General features: G+C 41.4%; 1 protein-coding gene across 3 annotated transcripts in view; it reads left to right on the top strand.

Moving 5' to 3' along the window:
* TMEFF1 (transmembrane protein with EGF like and two follistatin like domains 1) overlaps positions 1-20959 on the top strand; it is a 142995-nt gene that overhangs the window by 15004 nt on the left and 107032 nt on the right. For 2 of the 3 annotated variants that reach the window (XM_032635709.1, XM_032635710.1), the window contains 2 exons: positions 3721-4171; positions 12513-18134. In XM_032635709.1, the coding sequence (XP_032491600.1) occupies positions 3754-4171; positions 12513-12922 (828 nt within the window). In that variant the 5' untranslated portion in view covers positions 3721-3753 and the 3' untranslated portion in view covers positions 12923-18134. Of the gene's footprint in view, positions 1-3720; positions 4172-12512; positions 18135-20959 lie in introns of those variants that run through there. The other variant, XM_032635711.1, reaches the window with a different exon arrangement.

Below are 20959 nucleotides of genomic sequence, written 5' to 3'. Positions count from 1 at the left end.
TCATAATAAAAACTATAGAATATAAAGTTGAATGTAGTCATCTTGGCAGATAGAGATCATATAGAAGAGATATATTATAGGGAGGGTGTGTTAATAAATTTCAGTTTGGGAACACTGATTTATAGGAAATAGGAGTATTGATGAAGGCAAAAATTAATTTTGGACTTTTGGGGAAGAAGGGGCCTGGATTGGATCATTGTAGGAACATTAGAGCAACGTGACTGAAGCGTAGGCCTAATAATTTAGGGTACAGGGACACATCTCCAAAGATAAATTCCCCCTCATTTCTCTTTGCCCAAGACCTGAGGGCCAAACCACCTTTGACTTGTCTAAGTCTCTCGATTTCTGATACTGATGTGTCCATGATGAATGTGAGGTACCTTGTATCTGGAGACACTGATCACACTAACTTTAACTTTTGGGAGGAGGTCGTACATAGTGGGGGACCCTGAACAGGCTCTGTTGCCCCCATGTAAAGCCTACATTCCTTGGCCTCTATTTCAAGGCTCTCTGATCTGGCTGGGTCCCCTCCAGCCTCAGATCTAACAGATTTCAGTTATTTACAACAATAGTAACCCCTCCCCAGGCATAGTAGGTGAAGAGCTGACTTGTAATGGTGTGATTTTAAATCAGTGTACCATAAATTTAAAAGTCACAGCCTCCCCCCACCCCCCAGCTTTGTATTGTGGAACTTTTCAAGTGTGCACAAAGATCAAGAGAATAATTTAATGAATCTTTGTGTACCCATCACCCTTGTTCAAATGTCCCATTTTTGGCCAGTGGGACTCCTTTCAAGTTAGTTTCTAATTCTTTCAATACAGGTTGGTCAGGTTTTTTTTGTTTTCTTTTGTTTTAATTAATTAATTTATTTCCTTTTGGCTGTGTTGGGTCTTCGTTGCTGTGTGTGGGCCTTCTCCAGTTGCGGTAAGCAGGGGCTACTCTTCGTTGCGGTGCGGTGGCCTCTCCCATTGCAGAGCACGGGCTCCAGGCACATGGGCCTCAGTGGTTGTGGCTCACGGGCTCTAGAGTGCGGGCCCAGCAGTTGTGGCACATGGGCCCAGTTGCTCCGCAGTATGTGGGATCCTCCCAGACCAGGGCTCAAACCTGTGTCCGTGCATTGGCAGGCGGATTCCCAACGGCTGTGCCACCAGAAAAGCCTGGTTGGTCAGTTTTAAATGGACTATATCATCAGTATTTGGATGCTTGCCTGTTATTCTGAAAAATCAGAGGCTTAGAGAATGTAAGGGGGACTGGGCATGTCGGCCCTTTCCGCGAAGGGGACATGCAACGCTTGCTTTATTGCTGCATTCTCTGTTGCTTAGCAACATTCTTGCCATAATGTAACTGAGAGATTAATTTGTAGGAAGTTTCCTGTGATTAAAAGATGTGGAAAACTGTGCAGTCATAAAACACACATAGGTTCAGTGGAATAAGACATTTATTAAGCATTTATTGTGTGAAAGATGCTGGCTCAGCACTGGGGAGGATGGCAAGATGACCTAGGGAGTCATGGTTGAGTAATTTGGAGTCACCCAAGGTGAGAGCTCAAGAGATAGTTGTGAAATGATACTAAGAATACCAGGCTATTCAAACTCACAGAAGCAGAGGGTAGAACAGTGCTTACTGGGGGCTGGAGATGGGGGGGTGGGGGAAACGGGAAGATGTTGGTCAAATGGTACAAAGTGCAGTTATGTAGGATGAATAAGTCTAGAGATCTAGTGTACAGGAGTGATGACTGTAGCTAATAATATTGTATTGAATATTGGAAATATGATGAGACTAGATTTTAGGCGCTCTCATGAAGCATATAAAAGGTAACTGTGAGGAGATATATAATTTGTAGTACTAGCTTATTTGTAGTGATCATTTCACTATGTATGTTAAATATATACAATTTTTATTAAAAATATAAAAAGGTATGTAGACTGTAATAATGATAAGGGAGAAAATGTAATGTCATTTCAAAGTCTTAAAATAATATAAAATTGGTAACTTTTACTATAATATGTGAACAAAGACTTTAAACGAATATGTGTTAAAAAATGGCTATTATTTGGTGTGTTTAAAGAAAAGATTACCAAACTATCAGGGCAGTCCAGGTTCTTGACTTCTGAAGTCACCATCTTTGTGATCTTGTACAATCCATTTCACCTTACTGGCCCTTAGTTTAGTTCCCTCAGTTGAAAAGAGGGATAAGGAAAATGTGGTATATAGGTACACAAAGGAATATTATTAAACCACAAAAAAGAAGGATAGCCTGCCATATAAGACAGCAGGGATGGACCTTAAGGGTGTTATGCTAAGTGAAATAAGTCAGACAGAGAAAGACAAATACTGTATGATCTCACATGTATGTGGAATCTAAAAAAAAAGAAGAAGAAGAAGAAGGAAAAAGAACTCATAGATACAGAACAGATTGGTAGTTGCAAGAGATGGGGAGTTCGGGGGGGGGGGGCAAAATGGGTGAAGGTGGTTAAAAGGTACAAATTTCCAGTTATAATGTAAGTTAAGTCCTGGGATGTAATATACAGCATGGCGACTATAGTTAATAGTATTATATTGTATATTTGAAAGTTGCTAAGAGAATAGATCTTAAAAGAAAAAAATTGTAACTGTGTGGTGATGGATATTAACTACATTTATTGTGGTGATCATTTCCATATGTGTGTGTATATATATATATAAATAAAGTGGTATACCTGAAACTAATGTAATGTTATATGTCAACTATATCTCAATTTTTAAAATCCATTAATTGGTAAATGGATATAGACTGTGCTACATCTATAAAATGGAATACCATTTGGTAATAACAAGGAATGAAGTATTGATACATGCTACAACATAGACAGACCTTGAAAACATTATGCTAAGTGAAAGAAACAAGTCACAAAAGACCTCATATTGAATTATTCCATTTATATGAAATGCCCAGGAGAAAAAAGAAAAGAGAGGCACTGGACTCAAGCTCTAAAGTGTCCAGGCCCTTGCACTTCTGAAATTATATTAATTATTTACACAGAACTGTACACTTTTAAAAGTGGCCCGCCATTGTAAAGCAATTATACTACAATAAAGATGTTTAAAAAACAGAAAAATAAATAAAATAAAATAAAAGTGGCCCTTAGACATTAAGGATCACAGACTCCAAGCCTTCATTTTTAAGATAAAGAAACTGAGGTTCTTCTAAGAGCATGGACCTAACGAAGGTGAAAGACATAGTGATGGAAATGTCGGATCTTCTGGGGTGATTTCTGGATGATTCTGAAATCTTGGTAGTATTTACTTTATCTCTTGTATTAGATCACACAGTGGCTTATCTTGTCTTAAGCTGTGACAAAACTTTGAGAGACCTGTTTAGTTTAAAAGCTGCCTAACATGAATTTGGGGAATTATCTGTTCCTTAATATTAAGCAGAAATAAATGAACACATTAGAGTTCCACATAGACGTTCAACTTTTTTTTTGCTGTCCTGTACCAGATAATCACAAAATGGTCAAGACCTACAGCAAAGGTCCTACCTGAAAATCTACTTTTAAGTAAAAACCCCATTCCTTGTAATCTTCTGAATGTTTTCTTGAGAATACCACAATTCAACATGAGTGGAAAAGAAAGTACCGTTTTCAGACCAGGGAATCAAGTCAGGGATAGAGCGTGAGTGATTCGCTGACTTGTTTATTGCTGGAGTCGGTACTGATTGTTTCAAACTTCCTGTTCCAGGATAGCTAACAGCCAGGAGAAACGTAGTGGAAAATGCAAAACAACGAAATCATAAAACCTGCCAAATACTTCTCAGAATTGGAAAAGAGCATCCTGCTGGCTTTAGTAGAAAAGTACAAGTATGTGCTGGAGTGTAAGAAAAGCGACGCGCGAACTATTGCCCTCAAGCAGCGTACCTGGCAGGCGCTCGCCCATGAATACAACTCGCAGCCCAGCGTGTCGCTGCGGGATTTCAAACAGCTGAAGAAGTGCTGGGAGAACATCAAGGCTCGGACCAAAAAGATTATGGCCCATGAAAGGAGAGAGAAAGTGAAAAGGAGCGTCAGCCCCCTTCTGAGCACCCACGTCCTGGGGAAGGAGAAGATCGCCAACATGCTGCCCGAGCAGCTGTACTTCCTGCAGAGCCCTCCCGAGGAGGAGCCCGAGTACCATGCTGATGCCGCCACCCAAGGTATCGGTGCCTGACACCCGCTTGCATGTTCTCCTTGGGTACCTGTTTGACATTGCGATTTTCAAGTCCTTCATTTTGAGGGAATTTATAAAAAAGAAACTTTCATGTCAAACGACTTTCTCAATACAAAATTTCCCAATTAGATAGGACGTTCAAGTCGTACATAAAAACAGAAGCTCTTATCTCATGTCTTTCTTAGAGAGATCTCACTTATCTCTGTTATTACTTAAGAAGGAAAAATAAGGGGCTACATTACTATAGTTATTAATGAAATATCTTAGTTGCTTATCTCAGTCTATCTCAAATATATTAAAGAGAACTGGAGGATTTATCTTCATTCACACTATATTTTTTTTTCAAAAAATAGTTTTTGAGGACCTATTATGTGCAAAGCTCTGCATTAAGTTACTCAAAATGCCACATTAAGAAAGTGAACTATTTCAAACTTAGGAAAAGTACAGAGACTAATATAGCAAACACCCATTTAGCAGTCACCCAGATTAAAAACCAGCATTTCTACCCATTATAAAATTGTGATCTATAGTTTTGGTTTGTGCACTCTAGGAAACTTGAGAAATAATGGGAAAAAATCATTGTAGTTTTAATATACTTCCACTGAAAAGAGAAAAATGTCATACATAATTCTTGGGGAAGGAAAAGAATGTCATATAATCAAGGCTGTAGCGATAGTGTGTCATGGCTTTAAAAAGTTGGAATTTAAGGGGCTTATTGAAATGTCTCCAGGCAAGGGCAGGGTGAGGATGCATATAGATAAATTGCCAATAATTCCTGCCTCTTTTAAGATAGGAATGACCAGTTTATATAAAGATTGCAGTTTGCAGAAAATATACTTGAAGCAGAGGAAGATTTCTGGGAAGGCCAGAGGGCTGTTCATAAGGTGCTTCAAGGACCCAGGAAGCAAGCATTTGCCTAGGAAAATCCGATTCTTGGCTTGCAGGATGAGAAATTCACTTATTAGTGTCCCCAGAGTAAATTGAGCTCTGAGGGACTGGTTAATTAAAAGTCACAAGAAATTGTCTAAAACCAAGAATGTTATCCATATAGAGTGGAAAATATAATAACCAAGTGAACAGAATACATGTTTTTGATTAGCACTTTTTTTTTTCCCGTCGGCAGATCATCCTGGGAAGCTAAATTATGATCAAATGTTTGTTTTCTGATCATTTGGCCAAGGGTAAGTCTAGGGAGCCAGTTGGGCAACCATAGTGGTGAATGTCAAGAAACTCATGTATTGTTTCTCAGGGTAGGAACCCTCTGTCTCAGTTTTGATTCTTGAGCTCCCTAGCCAGGGCAGCTCCCAGAAGAGGGTGTTGATATGGACACTGCCAGCTCTCTCTCACCCCTCCTTGTTGCTGCTTCTGTGGTGGAGGGGGCCCGCTGCTAACTGAGTGTCCTTGCTTTGGAGATGTTTATAGCTTCAGCCTGATCCTCTCCATTATGCTGGCCTTGGAGCAATTGCGTGTCTGTGAGGCAGTGAAAGGAATGGTGCTAGGGGAGGGAGGGAGGTGAATCAGCAAGGGCTGCTTTTCAAATTGCTCATATTCCCTGGGAGATGTTGCCGAGGAAGATGCTGGTGTGGACTGCATACAGTTTACTTCGCAAATCTGTGATCTGGATGATTGTGTATTGATTTCATAGACTTATTTTAACGGGACAGTCTTATTTCCCCATTTTCAAATTCTAGGGTAGTATCTAGAAAGTCCATTCCACAGATTTTTTTTCTCTTGCTTTTTAGAGGAAAGAATGTAGTTCATTTACTCATAAAAACAATTTCTAAATTTCCAAGAAAGCAATAAATATGGATTCTCAGTGTCCTTGCTGTAGTGACATTTGCTAGAGACTCACTTGTAAAAGAGATTTATTTTAAATTGGATGTTTGTACATATATGACACATGAGACTTCTCTTTGCTGGTGATTATTAAAGTACAGCCATATGCTGCCTGGTTCCTGTTTCCAGGTCAAATGTGGAGGGCGGTGGAGAACATGCTGCTTTGTCAGTTGGGAACTGTGTCCAAAATATCTGTAAACTCTAGTAGTTAAGGTACTGGAACGCTTTCCATGCATTTAAACAGCTTTGAGGTTACCTCACTCATTTTGCATTTCAACTTAGTTTTAAGAAAGAAAAAGAAAGCTGGAATTGTTAATCATCCCTTCTGGGTCTTTCTGGGGAAGAGGTTGAAAACCTGCTATAGGGTTATGGCTCACATTCCACTGTGTGTATTTTGACACATGGACTCTGTGTGTGTGTGTGTGTGTGTGTGTGTGTGCGTGCCACATGAGGCTGGTAAGCACTTGAAATGTGGGGAGACTGAATTGAGATGTGCTATAAATGTACACACTGTATCTCAAAGATTTAGTACCAAAAAAGAGTGTATCAATAAAATACCTTACTAATAATGTTTATTTTGATTAAATGTTGAAATGATAATACTTTAGATATATTGGATCAAAAATATATTACTAAAATTAATTTTACCTCTTTTTACTTCTTTAATGTGCCTATGAGAAAAAATTTTAATTACATATGTATCTCATATTATATTTCTATTGGCCAGCTCTGTCCAAACACCTTACAGAATGCCTTGACAGAATTAGGTGCTGAAAGATTTGTTGGAACTTGTTAAACAGGAAGGAGCCTGACAGATTCCACTAGAGGCCTCCCTCCAACTGTTTCTTGTGTGAGATGGCTTCAGCTGTGTCATCTTTTTTTTTTTTTTCAGATTCTTCAATAATCTAATGTTCTATGCCCTTCAGGCTGTTAGACCTTAAGGTATCCGGGTCTGGTTATGTCCCAGTGATAACAGAGGGCCTGTTGCATGATTTATGCCAAATACACAGTAAAATCCAGAAATTCCAAGTGCTTCTTCATTTGAACCTATTTGGCTTCTCTCCTTTGTAACAGGGGTTTGATTTTCCCAATAATGAATGACTTAAAATAAGGTGCTTAAAAATTCTACACTGAGTCTCAAGATAGTGAACAAACACTATTTTAAAATGCCCTCCGAGCCTCAGTTTCCCCTTCTGTAAAACGAAGGAGTTGGGTTTGAGTTAGTTTTGCAGACCATGCCACGGATGGGTGAACTAAATTTGCTGGCACAATCCCCAGCAGTGAGGAAGTGAGGGGAACCCAGCTGCAAATGTGGATTTGAGAGTGGGGTGGAGGGTTGAGCCAGGGCAGCAAATGGTTGGAAAACTGGCCTTCAAGGGGTCCATGTCAGCTTTGAACTTTCAAGCCTGAAAAGTATGTCTTTGTCTTTTGATCTGATGATTTGGTCTAATATGATTGTCTCTCATTCCAGTGTATGTATTCACTGTAGATTTATGTACAGAACTAAATATCCCATTTATTCATGTATAAACCATAATAAAACCAGTCAGATATTTCCCCTCACCAGCAGATTTTGCATTGGAAAAGGAAAACAAATTTCAGCAACCTCAGAAATTTCATTAAACCTGCATAGAGGCATAGTTCATTTTAGAGTTCAATTATACGTTCAAGGAATCAGTTCCTATCATAAAGACAACTACTGTAATGTCTGTGCTGTGCAAAATTATCCCCATGTCTGTGCCATGCAAAATTATCCCCATTTATTGTGGTTCACCTGCAGACTCTACTGCCTCTGGTGAAGGCACTCAGCAAGTTCTTTTCACAAATAACACCCTTCAGGACGGCCCCTTCCTGTTTTACACAGCATTGTCTCAGAACTTGTGGCCAAAGTAATTCAAAAGCAAGCTAACAACAAACAGGGACTCCTGAGGCCAGTGGTATTGAATTACCAGGCCAGAAGGGGACCCTGTGCCCATTCATAAGCTGACAAAATGTAACCTCTAAATACAAAATTCCAATTATCAAAAACAGCTGTGTCATCTTGATCACCATCCCCTGCATGCATATTCTTAGCTTTGTCAATGACTTGCTCGAAATGTACATCTGTAGTTGAACACAGTAGTCTTAAAATTTAACACTTAGGAATGTATTTGTAAAAAAAACAGTATTTTCCCTTTAAATATATTAAAACAATTTATACCCTGTAGGTTTATGATCTGTGATAATTTGCCTTTGACACTTATCTTCCATTATCTTTGGGGAAGAGGTTAGCAGAACAAACTAAGGGAGCCAACAAAATTTGCTAGGGGTGGTGGGGGGGGGGAAGGATGGCCACATGTCAAATACACTTAGGAAAACTAAGCTTTCAGTAGTACTCAAATATCTTGAGAGAACTTACACTTAATTCATATGCTATTATTTCTCTACTATAAAGCTATAATCCAGTAACACAGACATAGGTATGCAAAGCTATATTAAATAATGCAGACATTTCTTAACAATTTCCATTATTATCACTGTTTAGACCAATCCTATTCTTTTGGGGTGGGAACTCCGGTAGAGGGGACTGACATATTTCCAGTCACGGCACACTAGCATCATTGGTCTGGAAAAGCCCTTTTTTTGTGTGTTACTTACACATTTATTACTTTTTTATCCCCATTCACCACTTTCATTCTTTTCTTCTGCACCTTGATCATTCTAAGGTGCTTGTGTATTCTCTCACATGTTCTTGAAAGCATGCGTTGGTGTCGTGTGTGCCTATATTTTAAATTTACATGGATTAAAAATTGTGCAGTAGATACCTTCCTTTTCCTTTTGCTGCTTTTCACTTAGAATGTTTTAAGTATCTATTCCCATTGCAGTGTGTAAGTCTAATTTGTTTCTTTTCATTGATGGATAATATTCCGTAGTATGCATCCCCCACATCTTATTTATCCGTGTTCCTAGTCCGTCCTGTTTCCTTTGTTCTGCTAAGAAGAGCTGAGCTTTGGCCTGTACACAGTTTCCTTCCCATCCTTTTACTGCCTTAGTAGGTTTTCCCGATGAGCTTAAACGTACTCAAATTGCCCAAGTGGAAGAATACCCCCTTGACTGTGTTCTCTGCTCCCAGGAAAGCTTTCAGGCCTTCCTATCCATTTTGCACAAGATTGAATTGTTTTCTACTTCAGGTGGCTTTGTTTTACCTGGGAGAGAGATTGCATGGTGTGTGTTTGCAGCAGGTTGCCATGCCCAGGATAGTCTTTCTCTAATTAAGAGGAGATTCTCCCCATCTGAACACTAGCTTCCATTCATTGGAGCTAATATGTGTGTGAAAGTTAATTACTCCATTGCGCTTCTCTAGTTTTAAGCCCCAGCTTCTGCCAGAGTCTTAAGAGGCCTGGCTTTTTAAATTTAAAATGCGTTTGTTAGCACACATTTAAACTAAAAAAATTAGTTTTAAAGTAGAGTCATTCCTCTGCTCCTGGACATAAGCGTGCTGTCTTCACGTTCACAACTCTAGAGAGAAATTTGGAGATCAGAATTTAGGATATACACCCATATTCTTAATAATAGATGGTTTTGTAGTTGATACAACTTGGAGATTGCCTTTTAAGACACACAAGTGATCAGCTGAGCAAGTGACACAGTGAGAGGCCAGGTGCTGTAGTAGCTGAGCTTGGATTTTGGAGTTGTGCAGACCTGGACTGGAGTCCTGGTTCTTTGAACTAGCCAAATGACTTCAGATGTTGTGTTTGGTTTTCTATACTAATACCTCCCTCAGAGGGTTGCTGTAAGGATTAAATGAGGTAATGCTGCAAAGCACTAGCCTAATGCCTAGCTAGCTACTCAGAAAATGGTAGCTGCTGTCGTCATCGTCATCACCATCACCATCACCATCATCAAAAGGCTCCTAAAGCCAAGAATTACTGAGATAAAAATGAGCATTTGGAAATTGGGAGAGATGAGTAGCATCATCAGGGCATGAACTTTAAAGGCTCAGAGGAGTATTCAGAACTATCCTCTGGAATGAAATCAAAGAGAAAAGAGGCTAAAGGTACCAAAAAACGTCTAATGTGTCCAGTCTTCTTTGAAGAAGTTTCAGATCTGAGACTAGAAAGGAAACGGATGAGGTAATCCTCTTTGCATCTGATCCCATCTGAGGGATCCTATTCTCAGTGCCAAGCCTTTCCTGTTCCTTTGTCCTGTGCCTCAGCTCTCCAGTCAGAACACTGTTCTTTCTACACAGTTGTGCTGTGTTGAGAGGGATGTGACCTACTGCAGCCAATTCATCCTGCACACGTTTCTTATATGCCTAGCAGTGTGTCAGGCCCTGTTCTGGGTCCACCAGGAGGATGAACTAGAGGCAGTCTCTGTCTTCAAAGTAATCAGAGACCTGAAGGGGAGGTAGTTAAGCCGCCAGTTTTAACAAGTGCTCTGCCAGAGGTAGGCTTAGGAACCAGTGGGAGCATGAAGGAAGGACATCTAATTGAGGCTATAGCCACTGGATTTGGGAAAGATTCCTAGGGAGACATTTTCATTATCTCTGAATGACAGAGAAGTCCTTTTAACCTCCTCTTTCAAAAGTAAGGTTTTTACCTTTTCTTTTATCTTAATTAGGGACTAGTTATGGTTGTTACCTAACCCCTTGGAGTGAAATAATCTAAATAAACAGTAGCCATTTTCCTTTTATTAACAGACTATTATGAGTTAGGTTTCCCCCAGTAGCCATTAACATTCCCAGCATCCCATCTTCTGGAATAATGGGGTGGATGTAATAATGTAATCAACTCTGTTAATAAATTGATATTATTTTTCTCCAAGGAGAGGATTCTCATTATTGGAAATATAAAGCTTCCCAAGAAGGCATTGGAGTCACAGCTAGAAGACTCCATGGGTTAGTGGGGTTAGTGGTTTCCTTATTGATACTTCCTAATTGATACTTGTATCATTGCCCAATAAAAATACTAGTGCAAACATGGCACCACCAAATGTGGCATCCTTTTATATCCATAAGCTCTTTTCCCCTTTTGTTCAAAGCTTCAGCCCATAAATATTCACTAGGCATCCACTAGGTACCAAGCAAAATAATTGGTGCCCAAGGATAAAAGAAAAGATTAAGGCATGGTCCCCAAATAATACTAGAATGTGTTAAGTGCTGTAACAGAAGAGTATGTACAGAGAAAGGAGAGGGCTGAGGTTTCACAGCAAGTGGCATTGATCCTGAATGAAGTAGGTGTTAGGAGGGAGGTTGAAAGGGGAAACTGGAGTAAGAGTGTGTGTTTGCGTAAGGGAGTCGGGACAAATAGTGAGCCCAACTTTAGCTGAAGGAGCAGTGAGACAGAATTATGGGAGAAAATAAAGATTGTGGTAGGATTGGAGGGTACACAGGGTATTTTGAAGAGTAAGACAAGGAAGATAAAGGAAGGTCGGAACCAGATTATGAGGGTGGATTGGAAACAGAGCCGAAGATAGGAACCCCAGGGGAACATTTAAGTGTGAGTCCTGACAGGAGACTTAAAGAGCAGTCAGAGAGGAGGCTGTAGAAAACTTAGGAGAGACCAATGGTTCAGAAGCTAATAGAGGAAAGAAGTGTCAAGAAGGATTGTCAAGTGCTAGGGAGAAGTTACATACGAGGGACGTTGGAAAGTGTCTTTGGGATCTGAATACTGACCCCCAGATGGCAGCGCTTGAGGCAACAGCCAGATGTAGGAGACTGAAGAGAAGTCTGAGGAAGTTAAACCAGGGAGTGTAGGCTCATCTTTCAAGGAAGAACCTTTGTTAAGATGGCTATCCTGGGTAAGGGTTAAGACCTGTGACCAGGACCCACAGCAAAGGCGCCCTTGTGGAGACTGAACTTCAGTGTTCGTGGCTGAATGAGAGTCAGAGAGGGAGAGAGACTGAGGGAGAACTTAATCTGAAAACCCACTGCTGGCCTCACACTGTGGTCTTCTGCTCACTGGGAGTCGTGCACATGTCATGTTAGGATTTATATCCACGTAACCAGGTCTCCAATTCTTTTTTTTTTTTTTTTTTTTTTGCGGTACGCGGGCCTCTCACTGTTGTGGCCTCTCCGGTTGCGGAGCACAGGCTCCGGATACGCAGGCTCAGCGGCCATGGCTCACGGGCCCAGCCGCTCCGCAGCATGTGGGATCTTCCCGGACCGGGGCACGAACCCGCGTCCCCTGCATCGGCAGGCGGACTCTCAACCACTGCGCCACCAGGGAAGCCCTCCAATTCTTGATAAGCACAATCTCTGACCACTGTTCCCGTAGTTCGAAGTGCCAGAAATGACATAATGAAACCCTTTATCGTTACTTCTTCAGGGAAAATTGCTCTCGATTTATGGGTTTTTGAGAAGTCAGGTGGGGCAGGGGTACCTGTGAACATGCAGACCAGAGCAGATGCTACTTCAGATCATCCTGTCGTGGGGGACCCTGTCATTTGAAATAGGATTGATTTACTCTCTGCCTGTAAAATCTTTGAACATGTTTTCTGCTACTGTTTTTCAGAATCATTTGCTGTTTCAAATAGAGAACTGTGCGATGATGAGAAAGAGTTCATACATTTCCCAGTATGTGAGGGGACCTCTCAACCTGAACCCTCGTGTTCGGCTGTCAGAATAACAGCCAATAAAAACTACAGGAGCAAAACCTCTCAGGAAGGTGCTTTAAAAAAGATGCATGAGGAAGAACACCATCAACAAATGTCCATCTTACAACTGCAGCTGATACAGATGAATGAGGTGCATGTGGCCAAAATCCAGCAGCTAGAGCGAGAGTGTGAGATGGCAGAGGAGGAGCACAGGATAAAAATGGAAGTTCTCAATAAAAAGAAGATGTATTGGGAAAGAAAACTGCAAACTTTTACCAAGGAATGGCCTGTTTCCTCATTTAACCGGCCCTTTCCCAATTCACCCTAAGACGGTGGGGTGTGGCTCCCTTGTAATTAACCTGTGTTGGCAAAGAAGGCCTGGAACACGAACTTGCGGTCGGTAGCCTGTCACAGAGCTACAACTAGGAAGATGACAGTGGTAGTAGTCACTTATTTAAGAATATATTCAGGTAAACAGCTGCACCCTATGTACCCCTGAAGTGGCAAAGAAGCTGTTCGAGTCTTCTGAAAATTATCACTATGAGTGCTATCATTCTGAATGTAATGTCTCTTAATTAGAATTCATACAAGAACCATGTGTGAGTGTTGTTGTTGTATTTTTTTAATCAAATGCAAGTGTGACTATAAAGGAGTGTGGCTGGGTTTTGTGGGGTTTTTTGTTTTTTTTTTTTAAATAGACGTCAGACCTTGTCTATCCAAATGAACGCCCTCCCATTGAAAGCGGCTGTCCTGGGAGGACACACGTTTCTCCAGTGGTGAAGCTGTCGCTCAGAATTTGCTAGAGGTCTTTCGGAGCCTCCACAAGAGCTACAGCACACTTTTCATTTTTTCAATGTCATCTTTGGAGTGTGGATTTTCTGTTTTTAAACAGCCGAACCTAATGGAAGGCTCTTTTCTAATGTGGCTCATAGGCTGCCTTTTAAGTCCTTCCTCTCCCCAAAGAGGAGTTCCAAATAATGTCTCCAGCAGGTGTAGCTTTGTTGGAACTAAGGATGTGACTACTTTGAGGGAGAAACGTTCGTTTAGAGCTCTACATTCTGTCATGCTTGTTTTATTAAAAGACAAGACTTGTGATTTTATAGTCACACTGTGTATGTTTTTGAAAGGTGCTGCCCGCCCCCACTGTGCTACAGTTTTTGCCTTCCTGCTGTAGTTTCCTACCGACTTTGTACTACTGAGTAAACGGTTGCCCTTGTTTTTAATCTTTAGCCACCTAAGGCAAGGCCCTTCCCTCGCCATGCTCCTGGTGCTAGCTAATAGTGATGCTACATAGTCTGCATAGTATGCAGTTAGTATTGAGCTTTTGCAGAATCCATTACCAATATATTTGGAAACGTGGATTGATCAATGGATATTTTGACTGAGCTGTGATATAACTTCTTCTCCTGTAGCCTAGTGTGAAAAACAGCCTTGGGAGTTGGGCATAACAGTAGCTGGAAGAAGCAAAGTGGCAGTTAAGTGCCAAGGCAGGTCAGCAATTTCTGAGAATGAAAGTTCAAGGCCATGTGGTGGGGAAGGAGGAGTGTGTGTGACAGAGGCTATATAGGGAGTGTAGGACGAGGAGTCAGGGCTTGAATTCTGAGCTTGGCTCTGTCTCAAGTGCTGTGTGACCTTAAGTTACTCCATTTAGTCTTTGGCCCTGGTGTTTCCCGTCTATAGAACAGGAGAGTTGGTCTAGATGATGGTTAGAATCTGCTACAGCTCCTTGACTGTGATTTGATCTGCACGGTCTTGGATGAGTACTGCTAACATCATAATTGTCTGGAGGATGTGGGTCAACAGGGAGAGTTTACTGCAGTGGCTAAGCTTCCTTCCTTTCATAATTTTGGAATTTGGGTCCTGGGGTCTGTATATACTAATATACTAATATATGCACTGCATAAAACTTAAGCGGATATCAATTTATTTTATACACTGATCATATTTTAAATATCTTAGGGGAACTGGTTATTTGAAGGAACCCTGTGAAGACTAGTCTTCTTTCAAAGGAAGGATACTTTTGTAAGGATTTGCGTTCTTAATTTAGTTTTTACCAAATGGACCCTTTAGAGAAGCAGCATCTGGAAAAAGTCCCACGCGTAACCGATTTATGGGAGACATTAGGGCAGGTCCTCAACACAGATGGTGTGGACTGAGAAAAGTTTGCCTTTGCTTCACCTCTTGAGCCATCTGGAAATCTCCTTAATATGCAGATTCTGGTGGGGGGGCCCTGAGATTGTGCATTTCTCACAAGCTCCCAGGTTATGCCGGTTCTGCTTGTCTGGTCACCACAATTCTGTGTAGCAAGGTTTTAGAGGACCTGTGAACCTTTTACCTGTTCTTAAAAAAAAAAAAAAAAAACACCCATTAGGTTAGGTACACTTTTGTGTACAGCATTGTGCCGGATATTATTCCTCTCTCAGAATTTACCACCTAATCACACAAATAACAATGTAGAACAACACAAAAAATGCTCACACACATAATGGAACTATAAAAGCATCGAACTAATTCCTAACTGAACAAATAAAGGATAATTAAACCAGCAGGCTAAAGCACCTTGTTCTACTGTTAACGGTATTTACGAGTTTATAACAGTTTTCAACCTTGAGTATGCATTGGAAACAGTATTTTATAAAAAATTAGTCCCACTGGGTCCCACTCCCAGGGGATTCTCATTCAGTTTACCTGGGTTGAGGCCTGGTCCTCTATATTTTTTGGAAGCTTTACAGGGAGTGATGATGCCCAATTGGGATTGAGAACCACTGGTGTAGAGTTCACAAATGTGTCTTATTTGGTCCTTAGTTCTGTGAAGTCCTGCAGAAGTGAGGAAATGATGCTCAGAGAAGAACAGCCTGCACCAGGCTGAAACCTAGTGAACAGCAAAGCAGAACCTCAGTCCTAGGTCTCTCGACTCAAAAACAAATAGGCCCACCTGCCTTCCCCCACCCCATCCCTCAAAGCTATATCGTGGATTTGCTTTACCCCGAGAGCCAGATCACATCTATAGGATACTTGTAATGCCTCCACTCATGAACAGGTACATCCCAATTCATTCCACTTTTGAGTAGTTCCTTACCTGAGGTGGAAATGCAATAATCATTTCTTGGTAGATGCTGTAGAGAATTGACCGATAAATACTAAGACACAGTTCACCATCCCCTGACCTGCCAAATAATGGACACAGCCCAGTAGGGGACATAAGACTTGTATACAGCTATCATGTACTTGATCAGGCACGTCTTCTAAAGGATTTGAAGCTCAGCAGAGAGTGAAGAAGCTTGAAGGAAAGCCTGGAGGAGGTGGCATTTGAGCTAAATCTTTAGAGTTGGTATTTTGGTAGGTGCAGATTCAGAAAGGAGAGGAACTTCACTAGATGCAAGGTCCTGTTGAAGGTTCAAGATGGTGAGACACATAATTGGGAGGACATGGGAGAATATCCAAATTAGGCAGTAACATGATCAAAACTGTGCTCCAGGAGGAAGATTAGAAGATGGAATTGAGTTTAGAGAAGACTGGAGTTCAGGAGATGAGGTAGGAGGGTTTGGTTAGGATGAGATGATAGGAGCACCCAGTAAAAAACGAGGGAGACCAACGTGAAGGGTGTTGCTGAAGTGGAATCAGTCAGGCTTGGCAGCACATTGCTTTTGTTGGAGGGGATGGGTAAAGTTTTAAAGCTAGATGCCGGAAAGAATGATGCTGATTGAAATAAAGAACGGGTGCATTTCTGGCTGACGTGTCCTAGGAGAGGCCTAGACATGAACTAGTGCAGTTGTTCCCACCCACTCAGCCTCAAACACCAGCACCTCCTCCCGTCTCCTCTTTGGCTGTCACCTCTTTGCTCTGGCTTCTGCCTCTTCAGCCTCCTGTGCTGCCTTTTGCACCTGTTCATCTGACGTTTTAACCCCTCCCTGCTGGGTCCTTGTCCCCCGACTCAATTTGGTGCTCCCTCTGCCATCAGTACCTCCAGTGCAGCTGGTGGTGCATCAGTCACCATCTCTTATATATAATGGCTTCACACTTGAAAGAGCAGGAAAGACTATAGTTGATGCTTAACAACCAGGGGGCTAGGGGTGCCCACCACCCCCAGCTGTGGAAAATCCGCTTATAACTTTACATTCAGCCCTCTGTATCTGCAGTTCTGCATCTGGGGATTCAATCAACTGCAGACGGTGTGCTGTAGTACCCATTTACTGAAAAAAAAAAATCTGAGTATAAGTGGACCAGCACAGTTGAAATCCATGTTGTTCAAGGGTCAACGGGATTTCTTTTTTTATTTTTTTAAATATTTATTTATTTAATTTATTTTGGCTGCGCTGTGCCAGGTCTTAATTGCAAATTGCAACATGCAGGATCTTATTTTTTATTTTTATTTTTTTTACTTTTGGCACGCGGGCTTCTTAGTTGCGGCATGCATGTGGGATCTAGTTCCCCGACGAGGGATCGAACCCAGGCCCCTGCATTGGGAGTGTGGAATCTTACCTACTGGACCACCAGGAAAGTCCCTCAACTGGATTTCTTTATCTTGAGCTTCAATTCTTTTCTAGCTGGCATCCACAAATTTCAGCGTATTTTTTAAGTGTCCCATGTTGTGTAAAGGTACACTGGCTGAGAGGGGATGTTAATTCCCATGTATCCCTATTACAGTCTGTTTCCAAAAATCAAACATGGAATCCTACCTTATTAATGCATTAAAAATTAGCAAATATTTTAGGAACTTTTCAGGGAGAATCTTAAAATGCATTGGCTTTTTTTTTTTTTTAAGAAGAAAGAGAACAGAAGAGAGGTATGGTGGGGCAGTGCATTTGAGTTGTCAACAGCTTCTGCAGTGTCAGGTCAATTACATCAACACTTGGTCTGGACCAGAGGAAAGGAATGGTTCTGCCCCCTGGGAATGTCAGAAGGACCTGATAATTATATTTGGCAAAGCCAAGAAGAGTGGCTCTGTAATGTCATTGCTAAGAATTACCCTTTTAATAGTATCTCTGGATGTCTGAGCTGTTCAAATGGAATGACACTTCTTTTCTGCTGTGGCTTTCATCTCTTTTGGGCTGCTTCCCAGCTGGTCCTTTTGTTCTTCCTTGCCCTTTTCTATCTTCTGCCTTCCCAGCCCTGTTTCTCCAACCCCTCCTTCTGCACCCACAGCAGTTTTCACTGTCCCCCCTTTTACAGTTGGAGTCATGTGAGAATGTGTGTAAGGGAGATACTTGCCCAAAACCAGCATATTCAACATGTGGTATCAATAAGGTGAAGTGTAGCCTTGGACTAGACAAAATATCGACCATCTGCTTCCTTGCTGCATCTGCTACTTTTGTGTTGGTGGGACTCAGAAGTCACGGAAAAGGTCACCAGTGATTCATGTCTGCAACAAATTCTTTTCTAATTGTGCCGTATATTATGCCCTTCAATACAACTTACTAATCTCTGCCTCAGTTTTTCCATCTGTGAAAGTGGTGTAATACTTATCTACCTCCCTTGAATGTTGTAAAGATTAGTCTATGTTAGTAAAGCACTTTTGAAATAAAGAGTGATGTAAAGCATTTTAATATTATTGTTGTCATTGTGATATGGATGCCCCCCCGTAGAGATGCTGCTCTGTAGGGGAAGTACCCCATGGATACCATGGTTTAGGAACACCCAGTACAGAAAACTTCCATAACAGATACAACAGTGATTTCTTGGTGTGTGTGAAAGTTTTCAACATAGTATTTCCTTAAACAGCCCTTTGGTTCATTTAGAATGAGATTTGATTATAGAAGAGTGATTTATGTAAGATTTTTAAAGAACATATCTACTGAACCTTTATTACCCAGTATAATAGGGTTTGCAAGCCGATTATTAACCTAACAGTGCAGTTTGTCAACATTAGGTGGAAAACTTCCATTTCTACATTATCCAGATGCCCAGATTGTGCGTGAAGGTTTTTTCCCTGTTGACACTGATTAGAGTGGACAGAATGGGGATCCTGCTACTTCTGAGTGAGGGGATCGCAGCTCCAGTTCCACTTGCAAAATATTCTCACAGCACCTCTAGTGTGGGGGGAAAAGACTCACCATGTGTGTTCATCAGAGTAGGGGGTTCTCTAGGCATAAACTTGGGCTCCCTTTCTTAACTCCTGATAACTGCTAAGAGATTTAATTAGGTTCTGGTCTGAATTTTCTCTTTGGTGGGTTTGTTGGGGGGAAAAAATTCCAAACCCTGTTATTTAAGAAATCGGTTATTTTTAATGAAAAGGACACCTGTTACAGTGGAACTACTGTAAATAGTAGCAGAAGTTAAGGTTCCGGTTCCTTTTTTTTTGTGGTACGCGGGCCTCTCACTGTTGTGGCCTCTCCTGTTGCGGAGCACAGGCTCCCGACGCGCGGGCTCAGCGGCCATGGCTCACGGGCCCAGCCGCTCCGCAGCATGTGGGATCTTCCTGGACCGGGGCACGAACCCATGTCCCCTGCATCGGCAGGTGGACTCTCAACCACTGCGCCACCTGGGAAGCCCCGGGTTCCTTTTTGTCTCATCATCTGGTTTAGCTTCCAGAGTAACCAAGAAGGAAACTCACACTGGTGCTCTGCTGGTGAGGTGCATGTGGTTCTAGATTTTTATCCTTGAGTCTCAAAGAGTTTTTGGATGGGCTGGTGTTACACTTTCTGCAGGAATGGAAGGTGGTCACTCTAGTCACTCAGCCTTTGGGAAATCTGGGAGGCTGCTGGGGCCCATCTGCTCTCACTGAGCCCAAGGCTGCAGGGGCAGGAACTGCCCAGGGGAACCTCTTCTCATGGTGACGGCTGAAGTACAAGAGGGCAAGCCCACCTGTGGAAGCACATTTCAAGTTTCAGTGTCATATCTGCTAATATCTTCTTGGCCAAGGCAAGTCACGTGGCTGAGCCAAAGGTCAGGGGGAGGGAAGTAGACTCCTCTTAAGAAGGTGAGGGGAGGGTGTGAAAAATTTGAACAATAATCTCATTTACCACAGTGTCACAAGTGGGGAGGCAATGAGTGGAATACCAAGGAGTTGAGATTATATTATTAATTGAGGAACAGAGAATCTAGGGGGGAACTGCATCCCTGTTCCTTCCTCTCTTTCTTTTTTTGGAGGGGGAGGCTTTAAAATAGTGATAATAATAGAATATATGTCATAGGGATGTCGGATTAAATGGGCAATATGTATTTAGTTATATGTATTTAGAACAGAGCCTGGTACACAAACACTGTAAGTTTTAGCCACTATTTTTTTCTCTTAAGGTCATATGGCTTCTAAATGGGCCAGGGATATTTGAACCCAAGTGGCCTGGCTCTGGAGCTCATGCTTTTAAGAATCAGAATGCACAGTGTTTCTATTCAGAGCCTGAGTTCACATCTTTGCTTTGCAAAGAATGTGGCCTCCTGAATATTAGATCATCATCTGTAAAATACTTTCCAAGACTGCTATAACGATTACATGAGAATATACATATGAAAGGGCCACATAAACTATAAAATCACCTCCCCCAAAATCCCTAAACCTTTCTTCTGATATTCTGTGTTACAGGACAGTCCAAGACGCTCTTCTCCCATAACAAAACTTCACCTTAATCTCTTCCTCCAGCCGCCCCACTCTGTGACAATCCCTGAACTCACTTATCATCTTGGTTTCAGAACCAGGCTCTGTGAAATTACTTCTGTTGATCCCTCTAACTGAAGTGCTCTCAGCATCTCCACAACCCCTTCCCATCACCTGTGCTGCTGAAGTGTCACCCATCCTTCAAGGTCAAGTGACACCAGGACACACTCCTGTAACCTGGGCTCTGGTCCCAGCTTTGCTGGTAACTCATCACTCTCTGGATTAATATAATTTCCTTGTTTGTAAATTAAGGGTGTTGGAGGAGAGGATGTCTAGATTCCCTCCCCCTGTTCTAATTAGTCTAATTCTGAAGTTAAACTAATCTTTTCAATTTACTGCATGTAACACACAAGTTTTCTATGTAGCATTCTCCTTAAAAGATAATGTGTACATAAATGGAACTCTAATCATGCATCCAAGTGGATCAATCCCAAGGTTGAAAGTGCTGTTTGTGAAAGTTATGGATATTAGCATAATGATTGTACTTAAACTGTTTCTAAAACAATCTAAATATAGGCAACACAAGAATTTCTATATAATGGGCACAAAAAGGTTGTTGCTTCCCAAAATGTAATTTTCCCAACAAGTTGTAACTGGCTGCTATTTACTTTAGCTCTTTTAAATTGCCCATTTTTATAGATTATAGAATACTTCTATATTACAGATTGCCCTACTCTAAGGCAATAATGTGCCCAGAATATGTAGATTTTTGTATTTGTTTTTAAAACTTTATCAGTTGATTTCAGTAGATGGTATCTGTTGTAAACATCC

Source organism: Phocoena sinus, chromosome 6 (genome assembly GCF_008692025.1).
Source record: "Phocoena sinus isolate mPhoSin1 chromosome 6, mPhoSin1.pri, whole genome shotgun sequence".
In the NCBI taxonomy this organism is placed as follows: domain Eukaryota; kingdom Metazoa; phylum Chordata; class Mammalia; order Artiodactyla; family Phocoenidae; genus Phocoena; species Phocoena sinus.
The sequence above is the reverse complement of the archived record's forward strand: the minus strand, read 5'-3'. Positions and strand labels throughout refer to the sequence as shown.